This window comes from Artemia franciscana, chromosome 2 (assembly GCF_032884065.1).
Source record: "Artemia franciscana chromosome 2, ASM3288406v1, whole genome shotgun sequence".
In the NCBI taxonomy this organism is placed as follows: domain Eukaryota; kingdom Metazoa; phylum Arthropoda; class Branchiopoda; order Anostraca; family Artemiidae; genus Artemia; species Artemia franciscana.
Genome location: NC_088864.1, coordinates 28,292,300 through 28,314,309, shown reverse-complemented (window position 1 = coordinate 28,314,309; position 22,010 = coordinate 28,292,300). Strand labels below are relative to the sequence as shown.

At 36.9% G+C, this 22,010-nt stretch overlaps 1 protein-coding gene across 19 annotated transcripts in view; it reads right to left on the bottom strand.

Moving 5' to 3' along the window:
- Positions 1–22,010, bottom strand: part of LOC136039633 (protocadherin Fat 2-like) — a 264,014-nt gene that overhangs the window by 165,366 nt on the left and 76,638 nt on the right. For all 19 annotated transcript variants that reach the window (XM_065723534.1, XM_065723540.1, XM_065723553.1 and 16 more), the window contains exons 6-9: positions 13,220–13,481; positions 9,559–9,681; positions 6,795–6,876; positions 623–720 (exon numbers count right to left, since the gene is read on the bottom strand). In XM_065723534.1, the coding sequence (XP_065579606.1) occupies positions 623–720; positions 6,795–6,876; positions 9,559–9,681; positions 13,220–13,481 (565 nt within the window). The remainder of the gene's footprint in view (positions 1–622; positions 721–6,794; positions 6,877–9,558; positions 9,682–13,219; positions 13,482–22,010) is intronic.

Sequence of the window (22,010 nt, the reverse complement as noted above, 5' to 3'; positions counted from 1 at the left end):
AAAGAGGAATGAAATGGGAAGTAGGACTGTCCTAGAGTTAGAATATGCTGATGATGTGAGTGTCCTAGATGAACATATTAGCAAAATGAATAGTTTTTTGGCAGTTTTGAGAGTCCAGGGTGGAATAATTGTTTTGAAAATGTTAAGAAGACTAAGTCACTTTGAATGGGAATAAGTGATTGTGAAAATATAGTGCTGGGCAATGAGAAGATCGATCAAGTGGATAGCTTCACTTACTTGGGTGGTATTATTAGTAGTATGGTGGATGTAACGAAGATGTTAAAAGACGAACAGCCAAGGCCCATTGATTTTTCCCTCAGTTGAAAAGAATAGGAAGATAAGTCTGTAAACCAAGATTAGAAGATTGGAAGCAATAGTGATGACAGTGGTCAAGTATGGTTCTGAAACGTGGGCGCCCCAGAAAATTTCTTGAAAGAATTTAAAGAGTAAGGCTTTGAATAGATTGGGATGGAGGAAGATTTGTTAAATGTTTTCAAAAAGAATTTTTGCCAGTTCTTTGGGATACCCGCCTTGTTGTGCTGGCCTCAGGTGGCTTGATGGTGCAATGAGCTCATAGTAGTAGTACTAGTAGCAGTACTAGTAGTAGTAGTAGTATACTTACTGTAATTAATATGACCAAAGCTTTCCGTTCGAGGAAATCAGTTGGAACTACTGTGTTCAGTTTAACACTTCCTTGTTCATCGACAGAAATATCCAAACCTGAAACGGGACAAAGCTAAGTAATTATTTAAGTAATAGTCACAACTGGATTTTGAACGAGATTACAAGTATTATAATTGACCTATTGTCAAGTTAAGGGAAATGTTTTTAGTTATTCTAACATAATTCTTTTTTTTTTATCTTTCTATCCCTCAATATGCCTTTTCAAACAGCTCGCAGCAACAGAATCAAACAGTTCGTGGTAACGAACTGTAGTAAGGAGCGACCCGGCTCAATAGTAAACAAAACTCTAAAAAACTCTAAAAGATATATCAAAAGAATCGTATTTTTATGCTGATTTTAAATATATAAGTTTCATCAAATTTAGTCTTTGTTATCAAAAGTTACGAGCCTGAGAAAATTTGCCTTATTTTGGAAAATAGGGGGAAGCACCCCCTAAAAATCACACCATCGCATTCAGCGTATCAGAGAACCCTAGAGAAAAAATTTCAAGGTCCAATCTACAAATATGTGGGATTTCGTATTTTTTGCCAGAAGACAAATCACGGGTGCGTGTTTATTTGTTTGTTTGTCTGTTTGTTTTTTTTTGTTCTTTTTTTTTCCCAGGGGTCATCGTATCGACCAAGTGGTCCTAGAGTGTTGCGAGAGGGCTTATTCTAACGGAAATGAAAAGTTCTAGTGCCCTTTTTAAGTGACAAAAAATTGGAGGGCACCTAGGCCCCCTCCCACGCTATTTTTTTCCCAAAGTCAACGGATCAAAATTTTGAGATAGCCATTTTGTTCCACATAGTCGAGAACCATAATAACTATGTCTTTGGGGATGACTTAGCCCCCCCCCCCCCCACAGTCCCTGGGGGAGGGGCTGCAAGTTACAAACTTTGACCTGTGTTTACATATAGTAATGGTTACTGGGAAGTGTACGGACGTTTTCAGGGGGAATTTTTTGGTTTGGGAGGGAGAGTTGCGGTAGGGGGAGGGGGTTAAGTGGGATTATCTTTCCATGGAAAAACATCTCATGGGGAAAGAGACTTTCAATGACGGGGGCGCATGATTTTTTAGCATTATTTAAAAAAAACAATGAAAAAATAAATATGAAAAGTTTTTTTCTACTGAAACTGAGGGGCAGCATTAAAACTTAAAACGAGCAGAAATTATTGCGCATATGAGGGGTTTATCTCCTCGTAATACCTCGCTCTTTACGCTAAAGTATTTTTAGTAACTTCAAGTATTTATTCTACGGCCTTTGTGATTCAAGGGTCATTCTTAAGGAATTGGGACAGAATTTAAACTTTAGTGTAAAGAGCAAGGTATCGACAAGGGGTGAACTCCCTCATATTCGCAATAAAAACATACGAATATAGAAGTTCGTTACGTAAGTTAATTCGTAAATTACGTATATTTTTTTTACTAGTGAAAATGTTCGTAAAAAAAATTTAAAGTTCTAGTTGCCTTTTTAAGTAATCAAAAAATTGGAGGGCGACTAGGCTTCCTCCCTCTCTCCTTTTTTCCCAAAATTTTCTGATTAAAACTATGAGAAAGCCATTTACCCCCCCCCCAAAAAAAAAAATGCAAATTTCGTTTTAATTACTTACGTGCGGAGAGCCAAGATCAAAATATGCATTAATTAAAAAACGTTCAGAAATTAAATAAAAAAAACATGTTTTTTAAATGAAAGTAAGGAGCGACATTAAAACTTAAAACGAACAGAAATTACTTCGTATATGAAAGGGGCTACTTACTCGTCAATGCCTCGCTCTTTACGCTAAAGTTTGACTCTTTCTCTTAACTCTGCTTTTTAAAACAGTAAAAAACTTTAGCGTAAAGAGCGAGGCATTGAGGAGGAAGCAGCCCCTTTCATATACGAAGTAATTTCTGTTCGTTTTAAGTTTTAATGTCGCTCCTTACTTTCATTTAAAAAAAACGTGTTTTTTTTTTATTTAATTTAAGTAAGGAGTGGCTTGTGCTAATAGTAACCTAAACTCCAAAAAAGGACTTCTTCTAATAATGTATATATTAAAAAGATTGGCATTTAAGGTGATTCTAAGAAACGAAGTAATATTCACAAATTTATCAACTAGTGTTATGAGCCCGATAAAGTCCACTAAATTTTCGAAAAATGGGAAATACCCGACCAAAATTTAAGTAAATTTGAAAAATTATTATATCTAATCTAGAATTTCAGAGACAGATTTTATTACAAGAGCGATTGTTTGTAGCCAGTGATCATAGAATATCGGGAGAGGGCATATTTAAACAAAAATTAAAAGCTCTAGGGCTGTCTTTTGGTGGAATAAAAAGAGTGCACAAATTCCAAGTTTTTTTTTTTTTTTTTTTTTTTTTTTTTTTTTTTTTTTTTTTTTTTTTTTGTGAGTTTTGGTTATTTCTATGGTTGATTTGGAGGGTCCTTATAGGAAAAAATTATATCTGGACAGTTTATCTAGGCAGTGTCATTGCATCTGCATGTCACTAACCAACACAGACTTCCTTTGAGAAAATAACCGGCCCCAGGATTCCATAACCCATATAATTTCATTTTTGTAAGACCGGTTGCCAAACCATTAAATTATGAAATTCTTTAAACTCTATGGCTGCCATGTTCCAGCCTTACCGGCACTCCCCTGAGTCTAACTAGAATATTAAATTTAAAAAAAAAAAACAAGTTTTTTTCAACCGAAAGTAAGGAGCAACATTAAAACTTGAAACGAAAAGAAACTATTACGTATTTGAGGGGATTGCCACCTCCTCAACACCTTGCTCTTCACGCTAAAGATTTTTGGCAATTTTAAAGAGTTACTTATTATTCTAATTGAACAGCCCTTGAGTTTCAGTTGTCGTTTTCAAACAATTTGGGCAAAATTTAAACTTTAGAGTAGAGAACGAGGTGTTGGGGAGGGAAAAACTCTTCATATACGTAATAATTTCTCTTTGTTTTAAGTTATAATGTTGCTCCCTACTTTCAGGTGAAAGAACTTATCTTTTTTATTTAATTTCTTTTCGTTTTTTCAATAACGCCAGGAAATCTGGCTTCACGTCCTTGGAAATATTCCCTCCCCACGGAGATATCCTCTGAACAATTCAATCCTGGTGAAAATTTACCTGGGACAAAAACACTTAACACCTCCACGCGTAAAATTTAGTCAGTTAGGAGAAAGAAAAAAATATAAAGAAATTTCAAGAGTTTTGGCTAATCCTCAGTATGAAATTTACCCTGAAAAGTTAACCCCCTGGAAACAATCCTCTCCATAGAAAATTCTCCCCATGCAAAATCACACATCCGTGATCTTTCTTCCAGCAAAAAATACAAATTCCGTATCTTTAGAGATCTTTGAAATCAAATCTTTGAAACATCTACAGTAGGGTTCTGTGATAGGCTGAATCTGATGCTGTGATTTTAATTAGAATTCTATGATTTTTAGAGGGTGTTCCCCCTTTTTTCGAAAATCAGGCAAATTTTCTCAGGATCGTAGACTTTGATGCGTAAGACTAAACTTAATGAAACTTATGTTTCTAGAATCAGGATAACAAATCAGTTCTTTTGATATTGATCCCAGGATCAATATTCCCTGCGCTTTCATTTTGGTAGAATCTGAGATCCGGCTAGTTTATCTAGACAGTGTCATTGCATCTGCATAATACTGATCAGCACAAACGTTCTTTGAGAAAAACGTTCTGTTGGTCCCGGTTTTGCTACTTTAGGAACTTCCAAGGAAGCTAGGAAGATGAAATTTGGCAGGCGTATCAGAGACCGGACCAGATTAAATTAGAAATAGTCTTTTTCCTGATTTGACCATCTGGGGGTGGGGGGGGGGGAGCCTTTAGTTCTAATAGCCGTTAATCTAATAGCCGTTAATCTAATGGCCCTCTAATCATTCCGTTAATTCTGGGGTCTATTAGCCTTTATACTTTTATTTTAGTAAAACCAGAGATAACCGGTTTCCAAGCCATTAAATTAAGAAATCCATTAAATTTTGTGGCTGCTATGTTCCAATATTACCATCACTCCTTTCAGTCTAACTAGACAACATTAACAAATTTTCATGTTGTTAGCATGCATAGGTGTCCCTCCAGAGAAGCAGGATCCCAGAATCATTAATCCATGTGTTTTCATTTAAGTAAAATCTGGGATAACCAGTTTCCAAGGCTAAAAGGATACATTACCAAGCACAGTAAACCCCAATTTAGCAAGAGTAAACGGCATTTAACAACACTTAGGATATCTCCAAAGCCAGTTTTTAATGTCATTGAGTTCGGTAATTGTGAAATTTTCATTTTAAAATAAGCACAGGCTGTCTTTCACACCTGTGATCATTAACTCCGTAAGCCCTGTTAACCATAACGCTTATACCATGTTAATCCCCTAAGTCTTTTCGATATTTTTAGCTGAAAATTTTTGGAGCTTTAAAATTCAACATATTCATTTATTAACTCTGACTAAAATTATCAAGTTTGACTTTGACAACAATCTGTTAACCTGTAACAATTTTTTCTTGTTTTTTGCTATAAACACTCATTTTGTAAATAATTTTACTTGGAACCTTAAAATAATGTATAGTGTTTACATATTAACTTTGAAAACATTTCTTCTAACTTTTAAAAATATTTTTCTAACTATTTTGTTGCCTAACTATAAGTTTTACATAGAAATTTATTGGAACGTTAAAATGCATGTTGATTGCATATTTACGTTGAAAAAGTTTTCATCCGTCTTAAAGAAAATTCAGTAGCTATGGTTTTTTTCTTTTTTTTGTAAGCCCAAGTTTCCTAAGAAATTGTTTAGATCTTTGGAACATGAGTTTTCATGCATTAAATCTAGAAAAATGTCTTCCTTAAAAAATACTAACTACATTAAATCAATTATGCATTCACCCTGAAAGAAAAACCTACAACCATGAAAAAAAATTTTGTAGCTATGAATTTTTTTTGGAAACTACAATTTTTTATGAGAATCGCTTAGGGGAGTAAAGCGTAGTTTCTATACGTTGACTTTGAAATAAGAACTTTGGTAGCTACAATATCGGTTTTAGTGCAAAATTTGTAAAAGGATTTTGGGAGCCTTTAATGCGCCAAGTTTTCATACATGACGCCTGAAAACATTTACTTCTACCTTATAAGAACAGAACAGCAAAACCTGCAGTTATACTTTGGAATTTTACATTGTCTATTAGAAGACAAAGGAAAATTTCATTGGAATGAAGAAATGCGTTAGTTTACATTGACTCATGAAATAAAGAATTGCGTCAGTTTTAAGCAGCAGTAGCGCATTTTCATACTATCTTATTGTGAATGAGCCTTAAAGGCCCGTTTACGGCAAGATTTCACCAGTAACAAAATTCATTCTGTTCTCAGACCTTAAATTAAGTGTTGCTAGCAAAAACTTCAGCAGTTCCTACCAATATTTTTTTGCCGCTTTTTCTCTATCTGATTAAGATTTGAGTCAATCATGAAATAATATGGGATAACCATAGTCAATCATTAAAATATAAAAAAAAACTTCTGTTTAGTTTGGCCTTAACTAAGTTCGTGTCAATTGAACTTCAGTTTTGGATAGATCCAGTTGTGGACGCTAGCTAAATCTTTACTGTGAGCGGATTTGTTTTCAGCTGATTCTTGGAACTGGGGCAATATCTCTTTGTGAATTGTCCTTAAGTGAGCAGACCTGATTTTTGTAATTTTATAATATCCTAGTGTTTTGCAAGAAATGAATTTTATTTATCTAATCCAGAACGTTTACCGCCAAAGTCAACTGCCTTTTAAAAGACAACCACATATCGAGCGATTTCTGTTATCGATGTTGTCTTTTATTTATCTACAATTAAAGCAAGAAGCAAATTAAGTATCACCCACAACAAACTATGCATACTCTATTTAAATTCTCTTTCTTATTATCACTTCATCCTTGGAAGTTTTTTTTGATGTTCAGCTTTTCTGAGCTTATGAAATTAGCATACTTTAGTCCTTAGATTGCTTACAATAAGAGTTGACTTGTTTTCTGTTGCATTTTATGGTGCTTTGATAATACAAATCAGAAGGTAAAATAGGGGATCAGTCTCAAAGGCTAAATGGCTGAAAACTTAACGACTTCCAGGAATTTATTACATCAAAATGTTTCTTACCTAGATTATATTGAATCTCGTAAGTTATTGCTTGAGTACCATCTCCATCAAAGGCTTCAATCTTAGCCACTTCACCAGTAAACTAAAAACAACTTTCTGCGATTAATACAAAAATTCAACAATAGTCGGCGTGATTAATTTTGTATACTGATCTTCAAAAGAAATTACCAACAACGTTTATTGTATTCTTGTCCGATGATCACCTGAGCATTTTTTTTATATCCTTTTTAGTCCTAGTTTGCCTCAATTGACTTCTTTTATTAAAAACAAATTTCTATTAACCTCAAGATTAACTTGCTTCAAGCTCTCAAACTTAACCTTAAAAATTTATTATTAGAGCTTTCAACAGATATAATCTTCTTTTTAAAGCATTTAAACTAGAGGTAAATATTCTCCTTAAAGACAATCTTAATTTAGTTTGTCCAGAAAGTCCCTTATTAAAACCTAAGACTTCCCATAAATTGTTTCATGATTTGATCCCAGTACCATCTATCTATATATATATAAATAAGTTGCTTGTTTGTGTGTTGACTGACGTCATGTTTGTGTGTCGACTGACGTCATGTTTGTCGACTGACGTCATTATAAGGATTGAGCATTATTCCGTCATGAAGTTGTTTGTCGACTGACGTCATGTTTATTGACTGACGAAATTACAGACCGGGACACCGGGACACAAATGACGACCCATCTTTTCCACAAAAATAATAATTTAGTGCTTCTGTTCAAAACAGCAATCGAATTGATGCCTACTGATACGCAACTATCAACGAAGTGGCAATCGTTATGGTTGGTGATCAGTTCTTACCTCGAGATAATATTCTCAGTTGACAAGAATTGCTGAAACTCATCGATGCTACGATGCCCTACAATATCCTATTATTTTTTGGGATAGAACCGACGGCTATCACTTTAATATTAAATTGATAAATCCAGCCACTAACAAAGAAATGGATAAGAAATGCAGCGCAATGAAATATTATGCCTATAGATTAATGATTCGTCATTTATTACATTTACATATAATCCATCTTGGGATTAGATACAACAGCTTTTACATCCTGGACAATCGCCGGTTCATAGACATGACATTACGGCCCGTGTCTTCCGGCAAAAGTTGCTCTCCTTCCACCGAATACGGCTAGAAAGGTCATATATGACCTTGGACTTTACAACAGAAATTTGCAACTGCACTTTAGTTATGATTGAAGATTTATGCTTATCTATTGCAAACAAACTTCTCAAGCATATGGGAATGCCTTCACCTAATCGAACTGCTTCTATTTCTACATGTGTAGAATGGGATCGTGATCAAAGTTACAACACAATTGATCTATTGTCGTATGTTACAGACCGGGAAACGAGGAATATAAATGACGACCGGGACACTCAAAGAGAAACTACAGACCGGGACACAAATGACAAGCGGGACACAGGGAATATAAATGACGAGGACACAGGGACACAACTACAACGGGGACGCCGGAAGGGCACATGGGGGATATATAAATGACGACGGGGACACAGGGAATATTCGATTAGCAATTACCACCAACAAAGCCCAAGGGCAATCATTAGAAAAATGCGGTATAGATCTGAATACGGATTGTTTTCCCATGAATAATTATATGTTGTATGTTCAAGAGTCGGTAAACCTGACAATCTATTAATATGCACAGACAATGGGAAAGCGAAGAATATTGTATATTTGCAAGTTTTACGTAGTTAAAAACATGAAATATCTATCTATATTCACAGGTGGGACACAGGGACACAACTACAATGGCTCGTAACGACTTAAGCGCTGGGGGGGGGGCGCGAATCTCTTCACCAACAGCTAGTTTCTTAAGATAATGATTAAAAGAAGTGTGTGCGTGTGTATATGTATGTCCATGAAATATATGTAGTTCTGTCTGCATTGGTCTCTACTTAGTTCAAGGTCTAAAGGATATAAGTTTCGAGCCAATCAGGGAAAAAGAATATTTTTCCCTGTTATCGGACCTAGTTTCTTGGGTGTAGTTCCTTTGAAAACTTTATCTGTATCACATTTTCATTTTAGCCTAAGGACTTGCGACTGCAAGGCTCAATCTAATCGAGGACAAAAAGTTTTTGGTCCATATCCACCCTCAGTTACAAACAAAACATTTGATTCTTTGGACCCATAGAACAATCGCTGAAGGTTTCGACCCAATCCCACACCCAATTTTAAACAAGCCCACCTTTTCCCGTGTAACACCTATGTTTAAACAATTGGTAATTGCTTACGATCTTTCCATTTATAAGCAAATTTATGGGACTTTTAGACCGTTTTGAGCAAGATGGCTAACCCAAAATTCTATCTCATATCTTTTGGGTTACCAGGGGGTAATAGTTGCAGAAAATGGCGGAGAGGGCTGGTCTCCCTTCAATATCTTTTGATTCTTTAAAAGGATACTATAAACTCAATTTCTAATCGAGTGATTCCCTTCTGAATTTCCTACCCCTAAGCCTTCCATATGAACTGGCCAGTGGATAAATAAATAAGTCATGCATTGCAGGCCTATGGTACTTTACAACGTGGCAACGCTGGTACAGTTCTTCTTATAAAAATAAATTAATATTTATGGATAAAAAACCTTCAAAGGATTATCGATATCTTTTTCGGAGCCATATAAATAGTTAAAATGTTTCTGCACTTTAGCTAATATTAGAAGGTCATATTTTTCAATATGTGAGAATAAAAACAAAATTTTAGTCTTCTGAACACAAGTAACTTAAAGCTTACCTGCTGTTCAGGAATAACAAATTCGTAGACTGGGTTGACAAACAATGGTGGGTACAGATTCTCCGTCGCTGCAAAGGTGACAGAGAATGTCAAAACTGCCGTATTAAATCCTTCGCCCTGATCCTAGAAATAAAAGACGACAAATTGAAAGAAAAGTTACTTTATATGATGAAACTTGTGGTCATCGACAGATAAATTAAATTTTGGGAGCAACATTCTGCTTGTCCATATAAGCAGATAATCAGGCACTATTATAAATTTAAATGCACAATTAAGCACGAAAGTATATGAGATCTTCTTTTATTTCTTTGCTGAGTGATTGGTAAGTTAAAAATAGCAAAGTTATACTGGATTCTCTGGAATCAAAATCCTTCGAGCCTAAGAAATTGAGAGTTGTGACGGCTTTTCTGGCATTTATTTACCTTTTTTCACTTAACTATTACTTAACTATTAACTATTATTATTTCACTTAAAGTATTTTTGGTCTCAGAATAACTCACTTAATACAAACAAAAGAAAAAAGAAAAAAAAGATCACGAATATTATTGTTCATAATAATAGCCGTCAGGGAAAACGGCTTTTCATAGACAGCGTAATAGCAGTGTATAAATAAAGAGCGACGAGGGCAAAATGTGTATTTTTCACCAAGGCACTTCGTATAGAAGGAATTGTCATAGAAAATTTGAAAGGAGCTCACTCAATTGTAATTTGAACGCTATAGTGTCCCTTTTATAAGTCATAAGTGATTGGAGGGCATCCAGCCCCTCACCACCCCAAGCCCATACATTGCCCAAACACATCCAATCAGAATTTTGAGATAGCTACTGTGTTCAACATAGTTGATGCATCCAGTAGCTATGTTTTAAGGGATGTCACCCCCCCCCCCCAACGCCATCAGGACAAGGGCTGTTAGTTTTGCAATTTGTCCATGTTTAGATATAGTGTATGGTATTGAGAAAGGTAGGCAGTCTTAGCTAACATCATTTTTATACAATCCAAATAGGGGGACGATGCCAGATTTGCCTCTCACTCAATGTGACTATCTGTCTTGGCTTTGTCTACAATTATCTATAGCTTAATGCCCACAACTAGTTGATTGTAATTCAATTTTTATTCAATCCTAATAAGGAGATTATACCAGATTTGCCTTTCACTCATTCAGATTATCTGTCTTGGGTTTTTCTACAATTAGCCATGGCTTGATCCCCACCGCTACTTGAAATTTAATTCAAGACTTACCTAGCCTAACCTAATCTTAAATTAAAATCAAGCAGTTCTGGGCATCAAGCAATGGCTAATTGTAGAAAAGGCCAAGACAGATAGTTCAATTGAGTGAGAGGCAAATCTTGCATACCCTTTTTTAGGCTTGTATAAGAGTGATATTGGTTCATTTGTTAATAGATAAGTTCATCTATCACCCGTGCTTGCGTCATTCCTAGGGCAGAAGAACTAAGGTAGATAGCCATAGAACTAAGATTTAAGCGTCTAAAGTCAAATTAGGCCCATTATTGGCCCCAATTAATTGTCCCAATTTTATTCGCTCTATCGACAGTAGCATTGAATAAAAGAATCAAAATCTTAGCCTAATACTTTGAAAAGTAATTCGTAGAAGCTATTGTTTGATAATCGCATGATAAATAGAAATTTAGCGGGACCTTCGAGCCAAATTTAACTGCCCAGTGATTCACATTAGAATCAGGAATAATCGGAGGAAAACTCTCCAGATGTTTTTAAAAATGCAGGCAAGCCCTCCGAAGAGACGACCACGTCTAACTAGGGTAGGGGTATGGAATATAGTATGACCAATACTCCGTTTTATTTAATACATACTCTTGGAGGAACACTGTGTCATAATTTTGGAGCATTACATCAATTATAGAGTCCATGTGAAGCGTCCGATTAATATTAAAAGAAATATAGGAACTGTTTTTCTCATCATTTATAATTCTTATCTTTCACAGTATGAACACTTTACATCATAGGGCAAGTAGAACTGTAATACATATGAGATCCACTACAATTGGAACACCTTGAAGTTAAATTGCAGAGCCGTAAGTCAGAACACATTTGGTGTCCAGAGCATCGACTACACTTTGGCAAAGTTTCAGGACAGCCCACTTTAATGTGGTACGAATAACAACAATTAAAGCCGAATCTCGGCAGATTTTTGTAATCGGCAACATAAAAATCTCGTATCCGATTTTCAGTTCATCTTCAAGTATTTCAATCAGCTCTTTACGCTTAATAGTCTCCGATAGTCCGTTAGAAGTCTTTGAGACTGAAACCATCACATAAGTATCAACAACCGATCTAGTACAGCTTTACAGGGCAATAATGGTAGGAAAGTTACCTCGTAAGAATCAAATCGACTATTTAAGGCCAGCACAAGGTTTTCAACTTGTTTCAGCGAACTAGTGATGGTTACGTAAGCCGTTGCGGGAGCAGTCAGAACTTCCGTAGGTTACCGTATAACAAAGCATGGTAGGACAACTTGAGAGTCTTTACAAAATCGCATGTTCTCAATCATATCATTAATGTGAATCTGCAGTGCCTTTTCTCCGCTTTCGTTCTTCACCCGGCACAGTGAAGTCTCATATTTTTTTTTTTGCGTCCTTAACAGCAGCGAGTTCAAAGAGCTCACTCGCATATTTTACAATAGTTGCATCATCAGCGCCTTTCTCAATGCAGTATTGCAAAAAGTTCAGCACTGGAGAACAAATCAGCAATTCCGTATAATCGACTACGTCATTCATTACTGTAGTACTCCAGTACAAAAGATCGGAAAAAGGAAAAATGTTAGAAATATCCAAAAAAGAGGTGTTTTTACAACAACAAATCATGACTGGCTTCGGGGGAATTGTCCTGAGGAAAATTATTAGTGTGTTCTGATTTCTGAGAACACATTTTTATGGAAGGGGGATTTCCGGAGTGATAAGAAAAACGACTAAAGGCTAAAATGTTTTCTTTTAATGAAAGTATACTTAGGACAGTTTTTCAGACTGAATCGTCTGTAGGAAATTTTACGAGGTGAGGAGGGGGGATTTACGCGAGGATGGAATTTTCGACAAGAAATTTTAAGGGGGGGTGTATTTTTCGTTGGAGGAAATTTCCATGGAGGAGTTTCCCATGAAGGATGGGAATTTTTCATAGAGTTCAAGTCAGATTTATCGGCATTATTTGAAAAACAATCAGAAACTAAATAAAAACACAAGCTTTTTCAACTGAAAGTAAGGAACAACATTAAAACTAAAAAAATAGAAATTATTCCATATATGAAGGGCTCCCCCGAACTTATCCATACCTTGCTCTTTAAGCTAAAGCTTGACTGTTTATCTCACTTTTTCTGAACGACACCTGAAACACAAGGGCTCTTTAATTAGAATAGGGAGCTTCTTGAAAGTGCTAAAACCCTTAGCGTGAAGTGCAAGCTATCGAGGAGGGAGGCATCCCCTTCGTACAGAATAATATCTGTTCCTTTTTAGGTTTACTATTGTTCCTTACTGTCAGTTGAAAAAAGTTGTTTTTTTATTTAATTTTCAATTAAGACCACCTATGCCTAGTTCAGCATTTAAGATAAATCTCGTTTAACTTAGTTTAGTTAAATTTCTCAGAGCAGTGCAAGTATGTATGAAATATAACAGTTACTAAAATATAAACTTACCTCAGCAGTAAGAACAAATGACTGTTGTACTGGTTCGTAGAGAGCAGCATCTTTTTCAAGTCTGATGTCGGGCACAAAAATTGGTTTTCCATGGGCGTTAGAAACCAATGTTTCAACGGTAAAGTCACTCGAATCTGTTTTAAAATCGATTCTTCCATTTGTAGTTTCGTTAACATCTTCGTCATATGCCCAAACAGGATTACTCAAATACTGGACTAGACTGGATCCTTTTTTGAGGTGTCTTGGCACTTCAATGGATACACTATGTAATTTAATGAATATATTAGGGGACATACGCAACATTTAATATTTCATTCTTAAGCACAATCAGTACATAAACTTTTCCCTAGATATAATTATTTGTGAGGGGCATAGGATACGTAAAAACTTTAAAGAATTTCTAAAAGGATGTGCTTTCAGGTTTTCTATAATAATACGCATCATATTTGCCAATATCGTGCAATCTGTATCTTATGTAGCGTAGAATTTGCAAACCAAGAAAATATTTTATTGTACTTTGGCTTCAGTAGCAAAAACACAAAAAAGCTTGGTTCACTAGAAAATGCTGAACAATATAATGCAAAACAAATACAAACTGGAATTGTAACAATTGTGATTTAAAGTAGAAACTGCAATTGTAGCAACTGTGATGTAAAGTAAATATTCAGCCAAGAGCATCTCCTATAACGATTGTTTCAGGAAAATGAGAATTAAGCTAGTAATAGACATTTTCTTTTATTAATAGGAATATAACCTTATATAAAGTATAACATAAAATTAATGCTTTAGTCTGATAGTGAAAAGAAATTCAAACAAGTCCAACGGTTCGTGGTAACGAACTGTAATCAACGAGTGACACAGTCCAATTATAACGAAAACCCTAAAAAAAGGAGTTTTGAAAACAATTAAATAAAAAAAAACACGTTTTTTTAACTGAAAGTAAGAAGCGACATTAAAACTTAAAACGAACAGAAATTACTTCGTATATGAAAGAGGCTGCTTCCTCATCAACGCCCCGCTCTTTACGCTAAAGTTTGACTCTGTCTCTCAATTCTTCTTTTTAAAACAGTAAAAAGCTTTAGCGTAAAGAGCGGGGCGTTGATGAGGAAGCAGCCTCTTTCATATACGAAGTAATTTCTGTTCGTTTTAAGTTTTAATATCGCTCCTTACTTTCAGTTAAAAAAACTTGTTTTTTTTATTTAATTTCTGAACGTTTTTGAATCAATATATGTTTTGATTTTGGCTCTCCGCAGAGGAATAATTAAAACGAAATTTGCTTTTTTTTTTTTTTTGGATAAATGGCTTTCTCATAATTTTGGTCGAATGATTTTGAGAAAAAAAGAGCGGGGGAGGAAGCCTAGTTGCCCTCCGATTTTTTGGTTAATCAAAAAGGCAACTAGAACTTTTAATTTTTTACGAATATTTTTATTAGTAAAAGATTTACGTAACTTATAAATTAGCTTACGTAAAGAACTTTTGTATTCTCATATTTTTATTACATATATGAGGGGGTTCGCCCCCTTGTCAGATCCTTACTCTTTACACTAAAGCTTAAATTTTGTCCCAATTCATTAAGAATGACCCCAGAATCACAAAAGCCGTAGAATAAATAGTTGAAATTACTAAAAATACTTTAGCGTAAAGAGCGAGGTATTAGGAGGAGGTGAGCCCCTCAAATGGGTAATAATTTCTGTTTGTTTTAAGTTTTAATGCTGTTCCTTACTTCCAGCTGAAAGAACTTTTTCATATTTATTTTTTCATTGTTTTTTTAAATAATGCTAATAAATCCTGCGCTCCCTTCATGGAGATTTTCTTCCCCCATGACAAATTATCGATGGAAATTTCCCCCAGCATATCCCCCTCTTCTCAACCCCTCCCCCAACCAAAAAAATCCTCCTGAAAACGCCTGTACACTTCCCAATAACCATTACTATATGTAAGCATTGGTCAAAGTTTGTAACTTGTTGCCCCTCCCATGGGGACTGTGGGGGAGTAAGTCGTCCCCATAGACATAGTTATAAGGTTTTTTGACTACGCTGAATAAAATGGCTATCTCAGAATTTTGATCCGTTGTCTTTGGTAAAATAATTAGCGTGGGAGGGGGCCTAGGTGCCCTCCAATTTTTTTGGTCACTTAAAAAGGGCACTAGAACTTTTCATTTCCGTTAGAATTAGCCCTCTTGCAACATTCTAGGACAACTAGGTCGATACGATCACCCCTGCGGAAAAAAAAACAAATAAACACGCATCCGTGATCTGCCTTCTGGCAAAAATACAAAATTCCACATTTTTGTAGATAGGAGCTTGAAACTTCTACAGTAGGGTTCTCTGATATGCTGAATCTGATGGTGTGATTTTTGTTAAGATTCTATTACTTCTAGGGGGCGTTTCCCCCTATTTTCTAAAATAACGCAAATTTTCTCAGGCTCGTAACTTTTGATGGGTAAGACTAAACTTGATGAAACTTATATATTTAAAATCAGCATTAAAATGCAATTCTTTTGATGTAAGTATTGGTATCAAAGTTCCATTTTTTAGAGTTTTGGTTACTATTGAGCCGGGTCGCTCCTTACTACAGTTCGTTACCACGAACTGTTTGATAAATGCATCAAACGAATTAACGTTCTATGCAGTTTTCAAATATACAAAATTGATTCAGTTTAATGTTGCCCATCAAAAGTTACGAGGCTGAGAATATTCCCCGGATTATCATATAGAGGGGGATACATGCTAGAAAAAAGTCAAGGAATCTTAATAAAAAGCAAACCATCAGACTCGACGCATCAGAGAATCTCTACTGTAGAAGTTTCGAACTCCTATGTGTAACAATATGGAATTTTGTAATTTTTTTTGCAATATAAGTATGCCATGTATGCGTGTTTCTTTGCTCGTTTGCTTTTGTTTTTTACTGCAGGGGTGACCACATTGAATCAATGGTCCTATAAGGTCGAGAGAGAGCTTACTCGAATGGAAATAAGAAGTTCTAGTGCCCTTTTTAATTTACCAAAAAGATTGGAGGAGAGCTAGAAGGATTTTTTGACGGGTCAGAAGTTCCATTAAAAAAATTAACTGAAAGTATAAAGCAACATTAAAGCTTAAAGCGAACAGAAATTAGTCCATATATGAGGTTTGCTGTCCCTTCCTCAACCGTTGCTATTTACGCTGAAGTTTGACGTTTTTTTCACAATAATGGAGGAAAAATACAGTTTAACCTCGGAGAAATTGTAACCGAAGAGCTCAAAAAAAGCAGCTTAATCACAAAAAAATCGTCCCCCCGAATCCCCCTTACACAAATACCAAAAAACCCCTCAAAGGGGGAAAATGAGGCGAAAAATCGAAATTTTCATTTGGACACATTGTTTTCGGTTTGAGTGGTCGCTTTCTGTCAAATCAAGCATGGGAAATAAGAATCCAATGTCAGAAATGCAAGTTTTCCTTATCCCAGCATCATTTTTCATCTTCATGGAACGAGGGGGGATAAAGTGCGCAGATCCTTATTTGACGGATTCCGGCAGCTAAACGATTATTTTATATCAAATAAAGTACTGTACAGCCAAATATGAGGGCAAAAAGCAGTTTCTTTTTACTGTTTACCTGACTTCCACCTTTAAGGGGCCTCTAATATGAGGGTTTGCTAAGTAAAATACCTTGAAAACTACTTCTTTAGTCGAGATCGAAACTTCAGATCAGATTATTTATAAAAAGGAACGTTTAAAACTAAGGCCATTTTATAACAAATATATTTGGATTCCAAGGCCTAACCTAAAGCTAACTCCTCTTCCTGCTCGTCTTCGGTATCATCCTCATAGTATGTTACTGCAGCGTTAGTATATAACACTCCTTTACACTCCCCTAAGGCAAAGCTGCAAGGCAAATTGTTCCGAAGGCATCTACATCTGAGAGACTCGTACCTCCTGGTGCACTTGTTATACATCATATTAAGCAGGTTCTCCAATGCTGGTGAATAATGGAGATATACATATTCCATCAAGAAGAGAGGCGTCAACCCCACTCTTTGGATTTTAGCGAATCGGACGAGTCTTGCCACTTTTGTAAATAGAACCTGTAAAGATGGTACTTTGCGGCAGCTAAAGTTGGCAGAATCCGCTTTGTACAACGAAAGCATTTGCACTTGCAACCCAAATTGTAAATGCTCGTACCCAGATATCCTTCAGGGTCATTTTTTTGCTTTTTCTTTGTTTCTGCGGAGCAAAGCTTTTGTTTCCTTTTTTTCTCAAGCTTTAGCGATCTCCTGGTGGTTAGATCCTGGTGTCTTGAAGATTTTACAAACATACTTAAAAATCCAATCTTCAAGTGACAAGGAAACCACTTCTGGTTTCCCTATGCCATGAAATCTAGACGTTGCATCGAAGCTCAATATTGCAGCTAGATATTTCGTAAGCTCGTCAGTTATTTCTTTGTGTGTCGGTCTGTATAAAGATATCACATGCATCAAGCTTGGGATGATACAACAGAAGGACTAAGTTTCAGTGCAACTGACGGCAGTTTCTTTAAATGAGATATCATAAGTAGGTCTATGAAGCGTTGCTTATTTTTAGGAGTTCTCAGAAATTCATCCTTGCCTTTGACGAGCTTCATGTTAGGAGATTTTTCAATCACTGAACACAACAAAACTTTGGTTTTCTTCAACTGTGTGCAATTTATTGCAATTTATGTATCAGTGTAAGAGACAAAAACTTTCACGTCATCTACGTATCTACGTAATATCTTGCCACCTCGAAGCATGTGAATCCGGCAGTCCACGGGATATTGTGGACTAGACAGCCACTGTCCAAAATTCTCTGGGATGTTGGCAATTTCACTGGATCATCGAGCCCCTTAACGTTCATCAGTGCATTTTTAAAGGCTTTGTCGGCTGTGCTGATCACCTCGAACGAGCTAAAGAGTGATGGTGAAAAAGTAACTTTAACGACAGAATTTCGTTCAAGTCATAATTACTGGTGCTAGCTACTGTGGCTAGCTGTTGGAAGATTAGAGGTGAGTGGACCATTTATCCCTCGCTATCTGTTACCACGGATGACTTTTCAGAAATGCTTACAGCTTTCTCCCGAAAACACATTTGTCAAAATATGTCACTTCCGTATCGTTCAGAATCATTTTTTAAAAAGCACATTTGGCATTATCTGCGTTTACAGATGATGAGGCGTGGACACCAGTAGCCACGTTCAACGGCTGTGAATCCTGTCTGAATGGTTCTAGGGGCTAGATATATCAAACTATTTTTTCAGTGTCCACCAGATCTCTAGCTGTCCGCGAAGATATCATTTCTGCGTGATTTTCAAAATTAGACTCCACGAGACTAGTCATGTTCTGTATGCGTTCGTTCACGAGAACCAAAGTAGGCGTTGGGGATTTCCAAATTGTCCGTTGAAATTAAGTCATGCCTCTCCTCTCCTCAGGCCACCATTCGTTTTCATATTTCTCATTAATGTCTGTTCAATCGCCAAATCAAAAGCAAGTGCCGTCCAGTAGTTGCCAGTTCTTCGGATGAACGGGTACTGCTTTAACATTCTGTACTGCGCTGGGTTTATTTCCTTAACTGAAAAATTAACTGCAAGAACATTCAAGGAGACGTCGTGTAAAGATCATGGGTGGAAGCAGAAAAGGAAGCTTTTCCAACAATGATTGCAGATAAGGCTCAAGGTTGCCACTTTCAATCAATCAGTAATTTTATTGACCCATATAGAATAAATTGAAAATGCCCATATGGAATAAAAAAAAAGAGAAGAGAAAAAAGAAAGAATCAGACTATGATAAACAATACTAAATAAACACACTGTAATATGGGTGGCTACGGTCTAGAGATGACACAAATCCGGCACGTCGTTGGTTCACAGCTACAAATGGATCAGTAACACCATACAGATGCGTAGCTTTGTGGTTACGAGCCCAAAGAGGAAGACTTAGAAGATACTTTGCATACTTGTAATATAGCCAGCGGATTGTCCGCAAATCAGTCATTGTAAATAGCTTCCAGAAAGGAGCTAGGGCTAGGACATGAAGGATTGTGTAAGCGTTATAGAGTCTAGCCAAAAACTTCTTACTGTAACGTGTTTTAGCATTAACTAGTAGTCAATAAGCTTTTCTAGCTTTCGTGCTGAAATACCCAAGTAGCCCTGCACACGTACTTTTCAGGTCTGTGCCAAGGGGTAGACCCAGATAAGTTAGGGATGACGAAAGTTCGATATCAGAATCACCCAAAGTGACTGTGGTACTATCAGAACCTGGTCGTTTAAAATTGAACTTAATGCATTCACTCTTACTCAGATTGAAATTTAGACCAATATCGTTATACTTCTCACTTAAAGTTGCAAAATTCTTCTCTATTAAAGCCAGCCTTCTACTCAAATTAAGCATATCATAATTCAACAGTGATAGGTCCAAGCCACGAAAAATAAAGCTCATATCAACTTTCTTCTGGGCATCGATAACACTGTTGTTAAATAGCGGTGGTGAGGTTATAGCACTTTGTCGAATACCTTTATGTACGGGAATGGACCTGTCAATTAAATCAGAGTTTTTACTAGAAAGTGACTTAACCTTTACATTTAATCTCCGATACATTTTTCGAAGGGTAGCTATTACAGAACTGTTCATACCACAAAGCAGAGCCGCCAGTAGAAGTTGCGGGTGGATTCCAGAGTCAAAAGCTATGCTGATATCATGGCCGGCAAGAAACAGTGGATCACCAGACGAGGCGGTTTCGAGTGTAACATTTGCAAGGATGGAGTGGACGTGCTGACGGCTAAGACCGTTTTTAAACCGAACTGATTTTCTGGCGTGGAGCAAGTCTGATTGAACATACTGATCACAAGGGATTCCATTAGCTTGTACAATACACGAGAAACAGTGATTGGGCGGTACAACTGGCAATCGGTGCTATCTTTACCCTTTTTGCAAACAGGTGTAATGACGAGGCACAAAAAGCATCCGGAACTTGCTCACAATTGAAAGTCATTTGATAGAGTAGTTCTAAATGATTATAAGGGACGGAGACCCATGGACGAGATGCATACCACATAACTGATCAGCGCCACAAGAATGTTTCTTCTTCAGTGTAAGCATCGCGTTGCGAATATTCTGGGTTGTCACAACAAAACCAAGATCACAACTGTGGGGCTCAAGGGCCTCGTCGAACTCTAGGTTGAAATTTCTTTTGAGATTATCATTCAGAGCGGCGAACTCCCTGTTGAAGTGTTCTACCAGCTCATCGTCAGTAGGAGCAGCTTGATTAAGCGGCACAATACCGGCCTTCCGCTTTACAAACTTCTAAACGGCTATTGGATCATTGTGAAGAGACTGGCTATGCATATCAATTATGTTTGCTCTATGTTTGGAAAGTTTCTTGGCGAACTGACGCTTTGCAAACACGTGAACTTGGTTATTTACTCCGTGCTTAGGCCGACCGCACTCCGTCAATAAGCGGAGCCAGAACTTGGATTTTTGACAAGCTAGCACTAGATCAGGGTTCAAGGACCATGAAACTACTTCCGAACCAATGCAAACGCGACGAGAAGGCACTGCCGCAAGTTCACCACAACGAAGAACGTGCGTTATTTCACTACAGTCGACATTTAAGAGGATTTGTTTCTCTTCTTTGGGTTAACTGGATGCCAGCTGGATTAACTGCAAGGGTATCCTGATTTTCCAAAGCGTATTGTCTAGCACTGTAGCGTATAAGATTTTATTGGTCTTATTCCACTCCTTCTTTACTGACCATTTGCAACGCTTACCGCGGTTTTGAGACTTGGAACAATCGATTGCAAAACTGCTCAGGATAGGGAAATGATCAGAAGCAGCAAAAGAAAAATCGACATGGCATGGTTCAGGGGAGTAAACACAGGAGAAAAAATAATAAAGTCCAAGGACGATGCTGAACCGGAATTATGGATATAAGTGAAGGGAGAGTCTTTGTCAATGTGTCGAGGCTGCACACACGCAGCAAGCCAAAGTTGCGCTCTGGGGCTGGCCACATTGGACAAGTCACAGTTCATATCGCCAGCAACCATTATGGACAAACCTAAAGAGGCACAAAAGCTTAGGGATCTGACAAGGCTGGCACAGGTTCGGGTAAATCTATCGTCTTACGTGAGGTCCTGGTAGTCCGTTGGCATGTAGATAGAATAAACTAGTGTCGTACTTACGTGCACGGCGACAAAGAAAGATTCCTCTGCATAAAGGGTCGGTTCCAAACACTTATTAACAATTGCGGGGTCTGCCTCGTTCTGAGGCCTTGGCCGGAACCGAAAACACTTTGGTTACGTCGCCAAGTTGAAGCAGGATTAAAGATTCACGAACGAGAGAATGTTCTTGCAGGCAAACAAAATCATTGCATAGCATGAGGCTTTCGATAAGAAGAATCTTATCTAATGTTCCACCTTTAATATTCCAGTTATCAATGCGTACATTCGTCACGGTCATTGTTTAAGGATTTTCGGGACAACAGGACATTTAATACTGTAGCAGGGATGGTTCTTTGAGCTGCAAAGGGCACATTTAAGGTCGTTAGCACAGGGAGTCTCTTTCGAGTTGGCATGTCCTTCCCTACATTGGGAGCAACGCACAGGATTGGGACATATGCGTGCAGGGGGACCATACTGCTGACAATTGTAGCATCGCAGTGGGAGAAAATTATATTCGGAAATTCTTAGTCTCTCATAACCTAACGTAAGATGAGACTGAATAGCTTCATTTAGGTGTTCTTTACTTTCGAAGTGCAGTTTGTACGTCCGACTGGAACAGATTCACTCGGCTTTGATACAGTTTTTTAT